At 41.2% G+C, this 15229-nt stretch overlaps 1 protein-coding gene across 1 annotated transcript in view; it reads left to right on the forward strand.

Annotated features, from left to right (window-relative positions):
• slc30a5 (solute carrier family 30 member 5) overlaps positions 1-15229 on the forward strand; it is a 65074-nt gene extending 49845 nt beyond the window's left edge. The window contains exons 10-16 of the mRNA XM_072515969.1: positions 244-452; positions 2854-3011; positions 3674-3803; positions 4062-4299; positions 5816-6042; positions 10125-10253; positions 11556-15229. Of these exons, the coding sequence (XP_072372070.1) occupies positions 244-452; positions 2854-3011; positions 3674-3803; positions 4062-4299; positions 5816-6042; positions 10125-10253; positions 11556-11726 (1262 nt within the window). The 3' untranslated portion in view covers positions 11727-15229. The remainder of the gene's footprint in view (positions 1-243; positions 453-2853; positions 3012-3673; positions 3804-4061; positions 4300-5815; positions 6043-10124; positions 10254-11555) is intronic.

The following is a 15229-nucleotide window of genomic DNA, read 5'->3' on the forward strand; positions in this document are numbered from 1 at the left end:
GCCTCTTTACTGACCTCTAACTTCCTAATCTGGTTCCCATCCCCCTGCCACATTAGCGGAGCAGACTCGAAGGAAAAAATGGCCTACTCCTATTTTCTAAGTTTCTATGAATACCTTTATCAATGTTCAATGATCCTTACAGAAATAGGAACATTAAATGTTAGAGAAATTGAAAAAAGGGACAAATATGCAAACCGTCAAAACTTTGAATACATACTCACTTTTGTTTCTCTCTCTCTCTAGCTGCCATCATCTTATCCTCACCTTCTAAGAAAGGCCAAAAGGGTACTCTAGTTGGTTACTCACCTGAAGGTACCCCACTGTATAACTTTATGGGTGATGCCCTACAGCATACGTCTCAGTCAGTGCCCAGGTTTATCAAAGAATCTTTGAAACAAATCTTGGAAGAGTATGACTCAAGACAGATCTTCTACTTTCTCTGCCTTAACCTCGTGAGTATCTCATGTTTACATATTTTATTTTTAATGCTTGAAATGACAAAGCATTTTAACATTTCTGAACAAGGAAATGTCATGATGGAGTTTTGACGAAGATACTGAAAAATGAAATGAAAATCGCTTATTGTCACAAGTAGGCTTCAAATGAAGTTACTGTGAAAAGCCCCTAGTCGCCACGTTCCGGCGCCTGTTCGGGGAGGCTGGTACGGGAATTGAACCGTGCTGCTGGCCTGCCTTAGTCTGCTTTCAAAGCCAGCGATTTAGCCCTGTGCTAAACAGCCCCTATACTATATACTAATGCATGAGCCACAATCTTGCTTGGGTTACAGAACCTTGGTCGTAAATTGACTTTGCTCTTTTAAATTTAATGTTGTGAAATAATATTGCCATTCATTGCACCAGGGCCACTCAGCTCCTAGCCTCAATGCTGCCTTGGTCCAAACATGGACAAAGCTGAACTCAAGGAGAGGTGAAAGTGACTGCCCTTGACATCATGGCAGAATTTAACCAAGCTTGGCATCAAGGAGTCATAGAATTTTATAGCACTTAAGGTGGTCATTCGGCCCATCTTCTCTGCACCGGCTCCCGAAAGAGCTACCTAGCTAGCCCCGTACCCCAGTGCTATCTCCGTATCTCTCTAAATTCATCACTTTCAAATATATATCCAGCTCTCTTTTGAAACTGCCTATGGAATCCACCTCCACCACTGTCCCAGGCAGCGCATTCCAAATTCCATACAACTCTTAAGAGGGTTCTCCTCGTATCATTCCCAGCTCTCTTGCTGACCATCTTGAAATTGTGACCCCTAGTCACTGACGTTTTTATTTGTTCATGGTATGTGCGCGTCGCTGGCTGGGCAGGCATTTATTGCCCAACCCTGCAGTGCACAAAGAGACCGTTTGGCCGTCGAGTCTACCCATGCCCACCCCGCCCTATTCCCATAACCCTGTATAACCTAACCTGCACATCCCTGGACACGAAGGGGCAATTTAGCATGGCCAGTTCGCCTAATCTGCACATCTTTGGACTGTGGCAGGAAACCGGTGCACCCGGAGGAAACCCACGCAGACACTGGGAGAATGTACAAACTCCACACAGACAGTGACCCAAGGCTGGAATTGAACCAAGGGTTCCCTGGCTTTGTGATGCAACTGTTCTAACCACTGAGCCACCATGGCACCATCTTTATGCTGGAAGGAGAACAAGCCCAATTTCTCTAATCTTTCCTTGTATCTAAAATTCCTCAATCCTGGTATCATTCTAGCAAATTGCCTTTGCACTCTCTCGAGGGTTTTAACGTCCTTCCATAAGTAAGGTGTCCAGAACTGAACACATTATTCCAAATGTGGTCTGACCAATGATTTGTAGAAGTGTAGCATACCCTATGCTTCTATTTATAAACCCAAGGAATATTTATAACCCCTATTTATAAACCATCTTTTTTTTTTAATTTAGAGTACCCAATTATATATTTTTTCCAATTAAGGAGCAATTTAGCGTGGCCAATCCACCTACCTGCACATCTTTGGGTTGTGGGGGTGAAACCCACGCAGACATGGGGAGAATGTGCAAACTCCACACGGACAGTGACCCAGGGCCGGGATTCGAACCCGGGTCCTCAGCGCCGCAGTCCCAGTGCTAACCAGTGCGCCACATGCGCCCCTCTCTGAGACAACTTCTAATCCATGCTGCCAAGGACCCAACAACCCCAAACATTTCTAATTTGCTAACCAAACTGCCATGTGGCACTGTATCTTTCTGAAAGTCCAAATATACAGCACTACCCTCATCTACTGCCTTTGTCACCTCATCAAAGAACTCAATAGGAATCAGGTGGAAATCTTTTTCAGGAGGAGCACTTGAGGCCAATGTAGATGTGTAGGCAGTGCATGTTGGAACTGAAAGTCAGCTATCTTTGCTATGATGCGGGCAGCACGGTGGCGCAGTGGTTAGCGCTGCTGCCTCACGGTGCCGAAGACCTGGGTTTGATCCTGGCACCGGATCACTGTCCGTGTGCAGTTTTCATATTGTCCCCGTGTCTGTGTGGGTCTCGCCCACACAACCCAAAAGATGTGCATGGTCGGTGGATTTGCCACGCTAAATTACCCCTTAATTGGGAAAAAAAAAGTATTGGGTACATTGAATTTATTTTTTAAAATATCTTTGCGATGATGTTCAGGAGACCACCCTCCAGGGGTTGTACCTTGGTACATCCTATGCATTTTTTTGTGGTATTATTTGATCATTTACTTGGCATATTTGTTATTCCACATATGTAAGGTTTTTTATTTGTATGAAAATAATGATTGCAATGCATAGAATGAGCAATTCTTTTCAATGTTGAGCTGGATCTGAACAACCAATGCATTGAGTAGCCATTTTCTTTGTGTTTTAGGCCTTTACATTTGTGGAATTGTTCTATGGTGTGTGGACCAACAGCCTTGGCCTTATCTCTGATGGTTTCCACATGTTGTTTGACTGCTCAGCGCTAGTCTTGGGCCTTTTTGCAGCCCTAATGACCAGATGGAAGGCAACTCGAATTTACTCTTATGGGTTAGTTTTCCTAATATTGAATTTTCTCAATTTATATATGTGCCCATCGGAGAAAAGAGTGGTACTGTTTTCAAAGTTAAAAGAAAAAAAGCATTTTCAGTGCCCACAAGTGCAACAAATGGACACCTCTCCGTTCTGAAAACATCCCATGTGGAATGAGCACTCTTGAGATGCAATTATTGGTTGTATGTTAGATAAATGCGGCATTTTATTTCACAAGCGTCAGGTTCCCACAAATAGCAGAGATGAGTGGCCAGATGTCGATTTATTGATAAGTGTGCTGCAATAAGGGCCGGAAGTCTCCGGCTGTTGGGATTTCCAGGAGCGTGCCCCCACCTGCGGGTTTCCCAGCGGCATGGGATGGCTTCAATGGGAAATCCCATTGGCAAGCAGTGTGAAGAGAGAATCCTGCTGTCAGGAACGGCATGCCACCAAGAAAATTGAAGCTGGGGGACGGGTGAAGCCCACCCCAGGTTTTGCCAAAGCATACTTCCCTTGCTATGTACCTTCTCTAAAAACTGGTTTCAAATTGCTATTTCAAAATAAGAGTATTATGAGTTGAGATATGTCATGAAGCTACTGTAATTGTAATTAGAATACTTGTTAATCTTGTTGGTGATTTCACAAATCAAATTTTTACTTTTCCCCTCTCTTCTCTGCAGATATGGACGTCTTGAAATTCTGTCTGGATTTATAAATGGACTTTTCCTGATGGTTATAGCATTTTTTGTTTTCATCGAGTCTGTGGCCAGAGTCTTTGATCCTCCAGACATAGACACAGAAATGTTAACCGTGAGTTTTTCTTAATTGTTCTTGGATGTATGTGTTGTGTTTATATTCTTGGTGTTTTAGTGAATAAACTAGCTTGAGAAAAACATGAATAATTTTGTAATTTTACTTCAATAATTGAAGTTGTATTTAATTCGTAATCAATTTCAGTGTAAAGCAGAATTATTCCAGAAGTTGATGTTTTTCATTGTAGATTAAAACAAGTATTAATTCTAATATTGCAATGAACTGTTTATTCCATTGTATCTTAATCTTATACAGCCAGTCTCCATTGGGGGTTTGATAGTGAACCTGATTGGTATCTGTGCCTTTAGCCACGCACATTCCCATGGCAGTTCTCGAAGCAACTGTTCTTCACAGGAGCATGGCCACAGCCATGGGCATGGACACGGGCATTCGCATAGTGACCATGGACATGGAGGACACGGCCATAGTCACAGCCACAATCATGGGCACTCCCATGGATCTTCAGGAGGTGGAATGAATGCTAATATGAGAGGTAAAGCATTAGTACAATGGAAGTTTCTGCTGAAGATAACCATACAAATAGAAATAATTTAGGCATAAACAGCACGTTTGCTGGCATTTCTCTCCAGGAACCACACAGCCGTGATCCCACTTTCATGCCGCACCCCATGCCATTTTTTTCTTTTATCCGGTATTTCAGCTTAAACAAAGACATATGGTTGTCCAATAGGTTCAGTTTTGTACTCTAAAGATAATTTCAAGTCATTACAACTTTTTCCACTGTGAATATAGTAGTGTATTTCTACCACTGCCTTTATGTCCAACAGAGCATGCTTTGAGTTATTCTGTAACAAAGATCTAGCTATTTTGATAGGCAGTTAGTCTGACTCTAGGCTCCCTCGTGAGGAGGGCTGATTGCATGCAATGAGAAGACAGTTACCACCTATTGGAAAAGAGTCCAGTATAAAATTCGAAATCTCTTTGAGGGAGTTTATCCCTTCAAAGAAAATCTACAAGTTACCAGAATGTAAAAGTGTGCTTTTTATCACCTTGCTGAAGAGTTCACTTTTTTTGACTACAAGCATTGACTGCTTCACACGTAATTAATTGTGTTTGAAGTGCTTTGGACTTGTATCTAGAGGATGATATTACTACCGTTACAAGTTATTATTACCTCCCTTTATCTCCTTTTCTCTAGCTCTCTTCTCTCTTTACGTTATTGACTGTTTTCTGAGTGCACTAAAACTCATTGGCTAATCCAATGAGAGGTATTTTTTTTTTTACATGTAGGATGCCATAATTTCAGGATTGCTTGATGATGTCACTGATCATTGAATTTTACGGTATCAGCTGTGGATCTGTCAGAAGGTTGCGGGTTCAAGTCAGACTGCAGAGGCTTGAGCGCAAAATCTAGACTGATGCTCCAGTGTAGGACTGAGGGAGTACTGCATTGTTGAAGACACCATCCTTTGGATGAAAGATTAATCTGAGGTCTCGTCTGCCCTATCAGGTGGACATAAGATTCCATGACACTACTTCAAAGAAGAGTATGGGAGTTCTCCCTGTATTCTGGCCAATGTTCATTGTTCAACCAGCTTCACGGAAACAGCTTATCTGGTCTTTTATCACAATGCTGTTTATGGGCAACCTTGCTGTGTGCAAATTGACTAGATTTCAAAGTGCTTCATTGGCAGTAAAGATACTTTGCAACATCCTGAAGTCATGAGAGATGCAAGCCTTTTGATTTAACCTGTATACGCTAAACATCTAAGTGTTTAACAGGTCAGATATTCTATAACAAAAGGACATAATCATAAACTTAGATGGGGAAGGGTGAAAAAAATGGTTTTGACTTGTGCAGCCAGTGATGAGCATATGGAACGGTCTGCCATCAACAACAATGGGGCTATTTGTATCAGAGAATTGAAAACCGTCAAATAACAACACAAACTTTTAATAGAGGGACAGACATCAGGCCATCTAAGTAGACTTCAGTGGTCTTTTCCACTCCTGTGCATTCCTTTCTAAAAGTACATTTTCTTTTGCAGGAGTATTTTTGCATGTACTGGCAGATACACTAGGCAGTATTGGAGTGATCATCTCATCTCTTCTAATTCGTCAATTCGGATGGCTGATTGCTGATCCTATTTGCTCTCTCTTTATCGCTGTGTTAATATTTCTGAGTGTCATCCCACTTATGAAAGATGCTTGTCAATTGCTACTGCTACGGACCCCACCAGAGCATGAGAAACAACTCAGTAGTGCCCTGAATAAGGTCAGAAACTGTTTACATCCGAGCATCCAATTACAGGAAACTTTTGATATTTTTTCCATAGAATGACATACACGTTAATGTGACATTGAAAAGTGATTACAGGGTACTTCAGTATAACTTCATATAATAATGAAGTAGTGTTGCCAAATTACACAGCCGTGTTCTACTGCATGTAGAGATTTTTGTAAAGGAAACTGTAGGCAGTCTTGTTATTGGACTGTTATTAATTTTTCACATTTTCATAATTGGATATATGAAACCAGGAAGAAATTATTTGGCCGCTGTAAGCTGTTCAATCATCCAAGTGTTGATTCAGAACTTAAACTGGCCATTTATTTATTTTCAAACCCAAATTCCTGTACACTACTGAATCAAAAATTGATCTAATTTTCTTTTGAATGCTTTTACTGAGTCAGTATTTATTGCACTAGACAACAGTCCTCGGTAAGTTGATACCGAAGAAATATTCTTCTATTTAATTTTTGACTTTAGCTTGTAATTGTTCTCATTTCGCAAAATGCTTCTAAATACATCATAATGGTTACCACTAATGGACCCATCATTTTTCTTTGAGAATATAAGTATTAATATATAATATTTGTGGTGAGATAGTGGTGATATCACTGGGCTAATAATCCAGAGGCCTAGGCAAAAGCTGCAGAGAAATTGGTTCAAATGGCAGCTGGTGGAATTTAAATTCAGGAAATTCAAAATCTAATTTCAGCCAGGAACTATCATCAATCTGTTGTAAAAACCCATCTGGTTCACTAATATCCTTTAGGGAAGGAAATCTGCCATCCTCACCTGGTCTGGCCTACATGTGACTCCAGGTCCATAGAAATGCGGTTGACTCTGAATTGCCCTCTGAAATGGCCTAATAAGCCACTCAGTTCGAGGGCATTTAGGGATGGGTAACATATGCTCGCCCTGCCAATGACACCCACACCCCAGGAAAGAAGAAAAGATAGCTTCCTCAACCTGCCTTTATTGGTAACACAGTGGTTAGCACTGTTGCCTCACAGCACAAGGGACCCCGGTTCGATTCCCAGCTTGAGTCGCTGTCTGTGCGGAGTCTGCACTTTCTCTCTGTGTCTGCGTGGGTTTCCTCCGGGTGCTCCGGTTTCCTCCCACATGTCCCGAAAGACGTCCTTGTTATGTGAATTGGACATTCTGAATTCTCCCTCCGTGTACCCGAACACTCACCGGAGTGTGGCGACTAGGGGATTTTTACAGTGGCTTCATTGCAGTGTTAATGTAAGCCTACTTGTGACAATAAAAGATTATTATTATTACCTCTCATAACGTGGCCTTTGGTTCAACGTTCATTTTTTTTTTTCAACCTTTTATTAAGGCATTTATAATTTTATAATAATAACAGTAAACGTTCATTTTCTTTAGTACAATGCACTGCTTTGACTTGTACTACAATAAAGGAGCTATGTCAATGCAAACAGCCGTTATGAAAATTTCTTGATGGTGCAAAAGTAGCATTTAACAAAACATGAAGCATGCAATAAAACATGAGAACATAGACAATAAAGTGTAGAAGTTGTTGGAACGTTACGTTAATGATGGAAAGGGATAAGTATACACCGCAGGGCAAGAGTTATAGCTGAGGGAAGGGCAATTATGATGCCATTAGACGTGACTTGGGGGGGATAAGGTGGAGAAGTAGGCTGCAAGTGTTGGGCACACTGGATAAGTGGGGCTTGTTCAAGGATCAGCTACTGCGTGTTCTTGATAAGTATGTACCGGTCAGACAGGGAGGAAGGCGTCGAGCGAGGGAACCGTGGTTTACCAAGGAAGTGGAATCTCGTGTTAAGAGGAAGAAGGAGGCCTATGTGAAGATGAAGTGTGAAGTTTTGGTTGGGGCGATGGATAGTTACAAGGTAGCGAGGAAGGATCTAAAGAGAGAGCTAAGACGAGCAAGGAGGGGACATGAGAAGTATTTGGCAGGAAGGATCAAGGAAAACCCAAAAGCTTTCTATAGGTATGTCAGGAATAAGCGAATGACTAGGGAAAGAGTAGGACCAGTCAAGGACAGGGATGGGAAATTGTTTGTGGAGTCTGAAGAGATAGGCGAGATACTAAATGAATATTTTTCGTCAGTATTCACTCAAGAAAAAGATAATGTTGTGGAGGAGAATGCTGAGCCCCAGGCTAATAGAATAGATGGCATTGAGGTACGTAGGGAAGAGGTGTTGGCAATTCTGGACAGGCTGAAAATAGGTAAGTCCCCGGGACCTGATGGGATTTATCCTAGGATTCTCTGGGAGGCCAGGGAAGAGATTGCTGGACCTTTGGCTTTGATTTTTATGTCATCATTGGCTACAGGAATAGTGCCAGAGGACTGGAGGACAGCAAATGTGGTCCCTTTGTTCAAAAAGGGGAGCAGAGACAACCCCGGCAACTATAGACCGGTGAGCCTCACGTCTGTAGTGGGTAAAGTCTTGGAGGGGATTATAAGAGACAAGATTTATAATCATCTAGATAGGAATAATATGATCAGGGATAGTCAGCATGGCTTTGTGAAGGGTAGGTCATGCCTCACAAACCTTATTGAGTTCTTTGAGAAGGTGACTGAACAGGTAGACGAGGGTAGAGCAGTTGATGTGGTGTATATGGATTTCAGCAAAGCGTTTGATAAGGTTCCCCACGGTAGGCTATTGCAAAAAATACGGAGGCTGGGGATTGAGGGTGATTTAGAGATGTGGATCAGAAATTGGCTAGCTGAAAGAAGACAGAGGGTGGTGGTTGATGGGAAATGTTCAGAATGGAGTACAGTCACAAGTGGAGTACCACAAGGATCTGTTCTGGGGCCGTTGCTGTTTGTCATTTTTATCAATGACCTAGAGGAAGGCGCAGAAGGGTGGGTGAGTAAATTTGCAGACGATACTAAAGTCGGTGGTGTTGTCGATAGTGTGGAAGGATGTAGCAGGTTACAGAGGGATATAGATAAGCTGCAGAGCTGGGCTGAGAGGTGGCAAATGGAGTTTAATGTAGAGAAGTGTGAGGTGATTCACTTTGGAAGGAATAACAGGAATGCGGAATATTTGGCTAATGGTAAAGTTCTTGAAAGTGTGGATGAGCAGAGGGATCTAGGTGTCCATGTACATAGATCCCTGAAAGTTGCCACCCAGGTTGATAGGGTTGTGAAGAAGGCCTATGGAGTGTTGGCCTTTATTGGTAGAGGGATTGAGTTCCGGAGTCGGGAGGTCATGTTGCAGCTGTACAGAACTCTGGTAAGGCCGCATTTGGAGTATTGCGTACAGTTCTGGTCACCACATTATAGGAAGGACGTGGAGGCTTTGGAGCGGGTGCAGAGGAGATTTACCAGGATGTTGCCTGGTATGGAGGGAAAATCTTATGAGGAAAGGCTGATGGACTTGAGGTTGTTTTCGTTGGAGAGAAGAAGGTTAAGAGGAGACTTAATAGAGGCATACAAAATGATCAGGGGGTTGGATAGGGTGGACAGTGAGAGCCTTCTCCCGCGGATGGATATGGCTGGCACGAGGGGACATAACTTTAAACTGAGGAGTAATAGATATAGGACAGGGGTCAGAGGTAGGTTCTTTACGCAAAGAGTAGTGAGGCCGTGGAATGCCCTACCTGCTACAGTAGTGAACTCGCCAACATTGAGGGCATTTAAAAGTTTATTGGATAAACATATGGATGATAATGGCATAGTGTAGGTTAGATGGCTTTTGTTTTGGTGCAACATCGTGGGCCGAAGGGCCTGTACTGCGCTGTATTGTTCTATGTTCTATGTTCTATGAATCTTTTTCCAGAGAGTAATTGAGGCAAAATGCAGTGCAACATTCAGAAAAATGTTGATAAATATTTGAAATAGATGCAAGGCTATGGGAAAAGCAGGGAAACGTAATGGGTTTGAAATTGTTCTAGTGGTGAATCTACAGATAAGATGGGTCAAATGGCTTATGTGTCATGTGTTCATGCTTATGTGACACCTTATGTGTCAATTTTTGTAGTATATTCAAAAGTTTTGAAATTTATGAAGTATCTGAATCTATTTAAAAGAAATAAGTAAAATTGTTTTCTGAATGGTTACAAAATGATTTCAGGTCCAGAAGATTGAGGGTGTTCTATCTTATCGAGATCCTCATTTCTGGCGCCACTCGGCCAGTGTAATAGCAGGAACGCTGCATGTTCAAGTCATGCCAGATGTTGTGGAACAGCGAATTGTACAGCAGGTACAGTGTTGATTTGTGCTTTTACATTTCTACTTTCATGTTTTTAATTTTCATGTTTTAAATATAAAGCTTAATATTAACTATTTAAGTTTGCTGCTACTTTCACAGACCTACTCTTACATAAATATGAACTTGTTAATCTAATGACATATCCAATAACTTATACAGGGTATATAAACATGTGCCATATTATGCTAATATCTAGAATGAATAGGGACATGAGCAAGTAGAGGACTCTTTTTTTTCCCCAAAAAAAAGTTAAAACTGCAGCCCATCTGGTTGGTCCCACCCTGTCAAATGCATACTAACGGCCCCAGTACCCTCTTAGGTATTAGATTCCACTTGTTTAGTGCATAAAGCATTCATTTGAAAAATCATTCACTTTTTACAAAGCATCTTGTGAAGTTTTGTTACATGGTAGTTACAGAGTACAATGACACATTGAAGCTGTTACAGTTCCAAGTGACGTTTTGGAGAGGGAAAAGTAATTATGCTCCAACTGAGTTGGGAAGATGTGCAGCAGGCTCTCTTGGAATCAAATCATTGGTTGAATAAGACTCAAAAGGCAATCAAACAAAGGACAACCTGTCCCAGGTGAATGCATTCTAAACTTCTACAAGACGAGCATCACCAGGTTAATTATACCACATGACCAGGGCTAACTTGTCTCTTTAAGCAACTATCAGACAGAATGCACATCCCCAAGTATAACCAGTATCACTACCGACAAATAAGCATTTCTTCCAGGACACATTCAACCACACCAGCTTCAACACATGCCAGCCTCCCAGCAAATGAATCTATAATCTTGCGCAGTTCCTTTAAAACACCTTTGTATTATCTTCTACATCTCTTTCTGCTCTTCCCCCTCTTTGGTCTTTCCCTCCTTTGGTCTGTCCAATCCCACTGTCTTTCCGCCAAACCTTACCAAATGTCTCTCTCTCTCCCTCTCCCCCCACCCCCCCACCCCGCCAAACACCCTCCTTTCCACTGCTCCTCCCATTTTGCACCCCACTTTTCCCCTTACTTTTCCATGACCCTCCTTTTCTCTCTCTCTCTTTCCCCCACCCTTCCAAACCTTATCTTCAGACGTGTCATTGCCACCTTCATAATCACCCATACCCTGAGAATAAATATGTAACATCCCTTCACTTTTCCTGGATAATAGAAGTGGCCTAAAATATAAATGTTCATTTTGAGAATTTTTTGAAGTAAATACCAACAGTATAGCAAGAACCTTGATTAAAAACTGTAATCTGCATTTGTGGATCGTATCATTTCTTTGTTTGTGTTTCCAATCAGGTGACCGCTGCATTAAAAGATGTTGGTGTAAACAACTTGTCCGTTCAGGTGGAGAAGGAGTCTTACTTCCAGCATATGTCGGGTCTAAGTACAGGTTTCCAGGACATCCTCACTATAACACAGCAAATGGAATCTGTGAAATTTTTAAAAGATGGTACTTATATCATGTGACCAAATCAAGATACATCTGCCAGGAAACTACAGAAAGGGAGTGAAAACACTTCAATGTACCAAGACTTTTATATAAAGTATATTTATTTTAAGAAAAACTGCAGAATTTCACATATTATATATTTGATTTGAAACAGTTTTCTTACTTTTTTTGTTTCCTGCTCTGGATTAGTGACCAGATATTTGACTAAGAAATCTGAACTGTCAATAGCAGTTAAATTCAGCATTAAATATATTGTGTAAAAAGTATATTCTGAGTTTCTATTAAATGGACCCACAGGATGTTGACATGTTTATATTTGGGCTATAAGTATTAGGTTTATAATTTTCTTTATGTACAGATTTGGTATGTGATGGAAAGTTTGTGTGGAAACTCAAAATGGCTTTAGAAATAGAGGTTTCAAAATGTATAGAAATTCCATCCATTTGAATGAGATTTGTGCTCATTTTTAAATTGTGCCCAGCTTGTTTTGTGGGGTTGTTCGTGATGGACCAACAATTAGCTGGTGCTACCGGCTTTGTCTACCTTTTATTTATGTTTTGCAGACACGATGGGCCGAATGGTCTGCTTCAGCGCTGTAACAATTCTGTGATATTTTGCTTCTGTAGTTCATATCCAAATCCTATGGATTTTTTCTATCTTCTTTAATAAGTGTTGAAAATTCTATAAAAGTGTTTAGAAAATCAAAAGTAAAAGAAAATGCACCTAACCACCCTACAGAGCTCAGTAACCAATCTAAGCCAGCATTAAATGAGTGGATTAATCATGCTCAGCGTCACTTCTTGGGGAACCTGCTAACGTTGTACTTTGGTAATCGAGCAAGTGATGGCTCTTGCGCTAAGTTTCCCATTTCCCTTATTTTTTTCCAGATGAATTAACTCCTTGCATAAACCGAAATTTAACTTGGGTGTCCCATTTAAGAGCCTAGACTTTCAGTACTCTAGTTACAAGGATAACCATGAAGAAAGATTTTCTGCATACCAATGGTTTTTGGAGATACTGTATCAGAGTTTAAACTGGGAACAGTCAGTTAATAAATTATTTGTGAACATTTGATAGGACATTATGCAACATTGTAGTTGGTACTGAAAATGGCTTTCTTTCTTTTAAATGTGTTTCAGAAATCTAGAAGAACCTTCTATGTTAACTCCCTTCCCAACTATTCAGTTTTCCCCAATTTTGAGGTCCCGAATGGGACACCGATGCAGAAAACTGTAACATTGGGTTCCAGGAAACGTTTGGTTTACTTGATATTATTTCTTAATACTTAGCCAGTTACATAGAATATACAGCACAGAACCAGGCCATGTGGCTCAACCACTCCATTCCAACATTGGTGCTCCACTCCCAAGCGTTCTCCCATCTTTCCTTATCTGGCACACAACCCTCTGTTCCCTTTCCTCATGCTTATCTAGTTTCCTCTTAAATATGCTTATGTAATTCACCTCAATCATTCACTGTGGTAGCAAGTTCCACATTGTCATCACTCTTTGGGTAGAAAAGTTTCTTCTGAATTTTCCTGTTTGATTTCTTAGTGACGGAATTTCCTGTTTTATTTCTTGGTGACTATCTCCTATGGATTGCGTCTAGTTTTGCTGTTGTTCACAAGTGGTAAGTGCATTTCCCCCACTTAGCCCCAATAAGCTCTGACATGTGCGCGTCATGTTCATGCAAAAGGAAAGGTAGGATATGTACCTGGATTGCAATAAAACCAGAAAAGGAATTGAACCATAATAGCATCAAAATTATCATTATTTCTTTTGATACAGGGTAATGTTGTACAGACTCCAAAATGACAGCCATGATTTGCATCTCTACAGTATGCCTATAACTGACAATCCTCGACAGTCTGAAACAGTCTTCATCAATATCTGTTGAGAATTAGAAATCCAAAACAACACTGCTTAGACTTTTCCTCTTTGCATTAGGAGACCAGTAGGTGGTTCAAAAAAAAATCTAGAAAGGAATAACCATGTGTGCACTCTGAATTGGGGGGGAAATTTAAATAATTTTTTTAAACAGGTAATTTTTTTAAAATTTAGAGTACCCAGTTAATTTTTTTCCAATTAAGGGGAGATTTAGCATGGCCAATCCACCTACCCTGCACATCTTTGGGTTGTGGGGGTGAGACCCACGCAGACACGGGGAGAATGCGCAAAGTCCACATGGGCCGGGACTGAACCCGGGTCCTCGGTGCCCTGAGACAGTAGTGCTAACCACTGTGCCACCGTGCCACCTAAAGAAGATAATATTTAAAGAGTATATGACATTTAATTTCCCCATTCTGTAAAGTAATTGCTGTTTATTTTGGATCCTCCAAACCTCTTCCACCATTACCGAGACAAGCTTTTAATTCCAGACTTTATGAATTGAATTCAAATTCCACCAGATGTTGTGAACCCCTGTCCCGGAGCATTGGGCTGGGCCTCAAGATTACTAGTCCTATGATATTATCAGTATACCACCAACTTCAGTCCGCAGTTCTCTCTCTCTCTCTCTCTCTCTCTCTTCTTCCCCCCCCCCCCCCCCCGCCATATATACTGGAATCTTAAAAGGCCAAGGGCAGTTACCCGTGTCAAAACTAGCAGTGAATAACAAAATTACAGAAATAACAGATTTTGATCCTCAAATATTGAGTGATATGTCAGAACATGGTTGTTTTAATTGGCAGTGACAATTTTGTGCAAGGGAGGGTAAAATTGGTCTCAATTATTTTTTTAAATAAATTTAGAGTACCCAATTATTTTTTTCCCAATTAAGGGGCAATTTAGTATGGCCAATCCACCTAACCTGCACATCTTTAGGTTGTGGGGGTGAAACCCACGTAGAAATGGAGAGAATGTGCAAACTCCACAGGGACAGTGACCCAGGGCCGGGATTGGAACCCGGGTCCTCAGCGCCGCAGTCCCAGTGCTATCCACTGCGCCGCATGCCCTCCCTCAATTCAACTTCTAATTGCCACCCAGCAGTTCCTTCTGGAATTTCCGTTGTGTGAATTTCACTTGAGGGTAGGATCGGGTTTCATGGTTATATCAGCTACTGCCCAGTGGTTTGATGCCATATAGTTTCTACCACTCTTATAACCAGTAATTAGCACATGGCTTGGACATGACATTTATGTTTACATTCGATCCATAAGGATGAACTTTAGCCTGTTTCAATGAATTAATACTGATTTTTTAATCTGTTTAATACTTCGCTATTGTTACAATTCCCTTGGAGACCAATAATGTTTTTTTTAAACTGATGCATTTCCCAAGTAATCCAACCGAGGACAATATTTCACTTTGATTATCAATGTAATTCAAGCTGTCAAGGGCGGCTAAACAGCTGGCTTGTAATGCAGAACAAGACCAGCAGCGCGGGTTCAATTCCCGTACCGACCTCCCCGAACAGGTGCGGAGTGTGGTGACTAGGGGTTTTTCCACAGTAACTTCATTGAAGCCTACTTGTGACAATGAGCAATTATTATTATTAAATAAAGATACATGCACACGTGGTA

The sequence above is a fragment of the Scyliorhinus torazame genome, chromosome 9 (assembly GCF_047496885.1).
Source record: "Scyliorhinus torazame isolate Kashiwa2021f chromosome 9, sScyTor2.1, whole genome shotgun sequence".
In the NCBI taxonomy this organism is placed as follows: domain Eukaryota; kingdom Metazoa; phylum Chordata; class Chondrichthyes; order Carcharhiniformes; family Scyliorhinidae; genus Scyliorhinus; species Scyliorhinus torazame.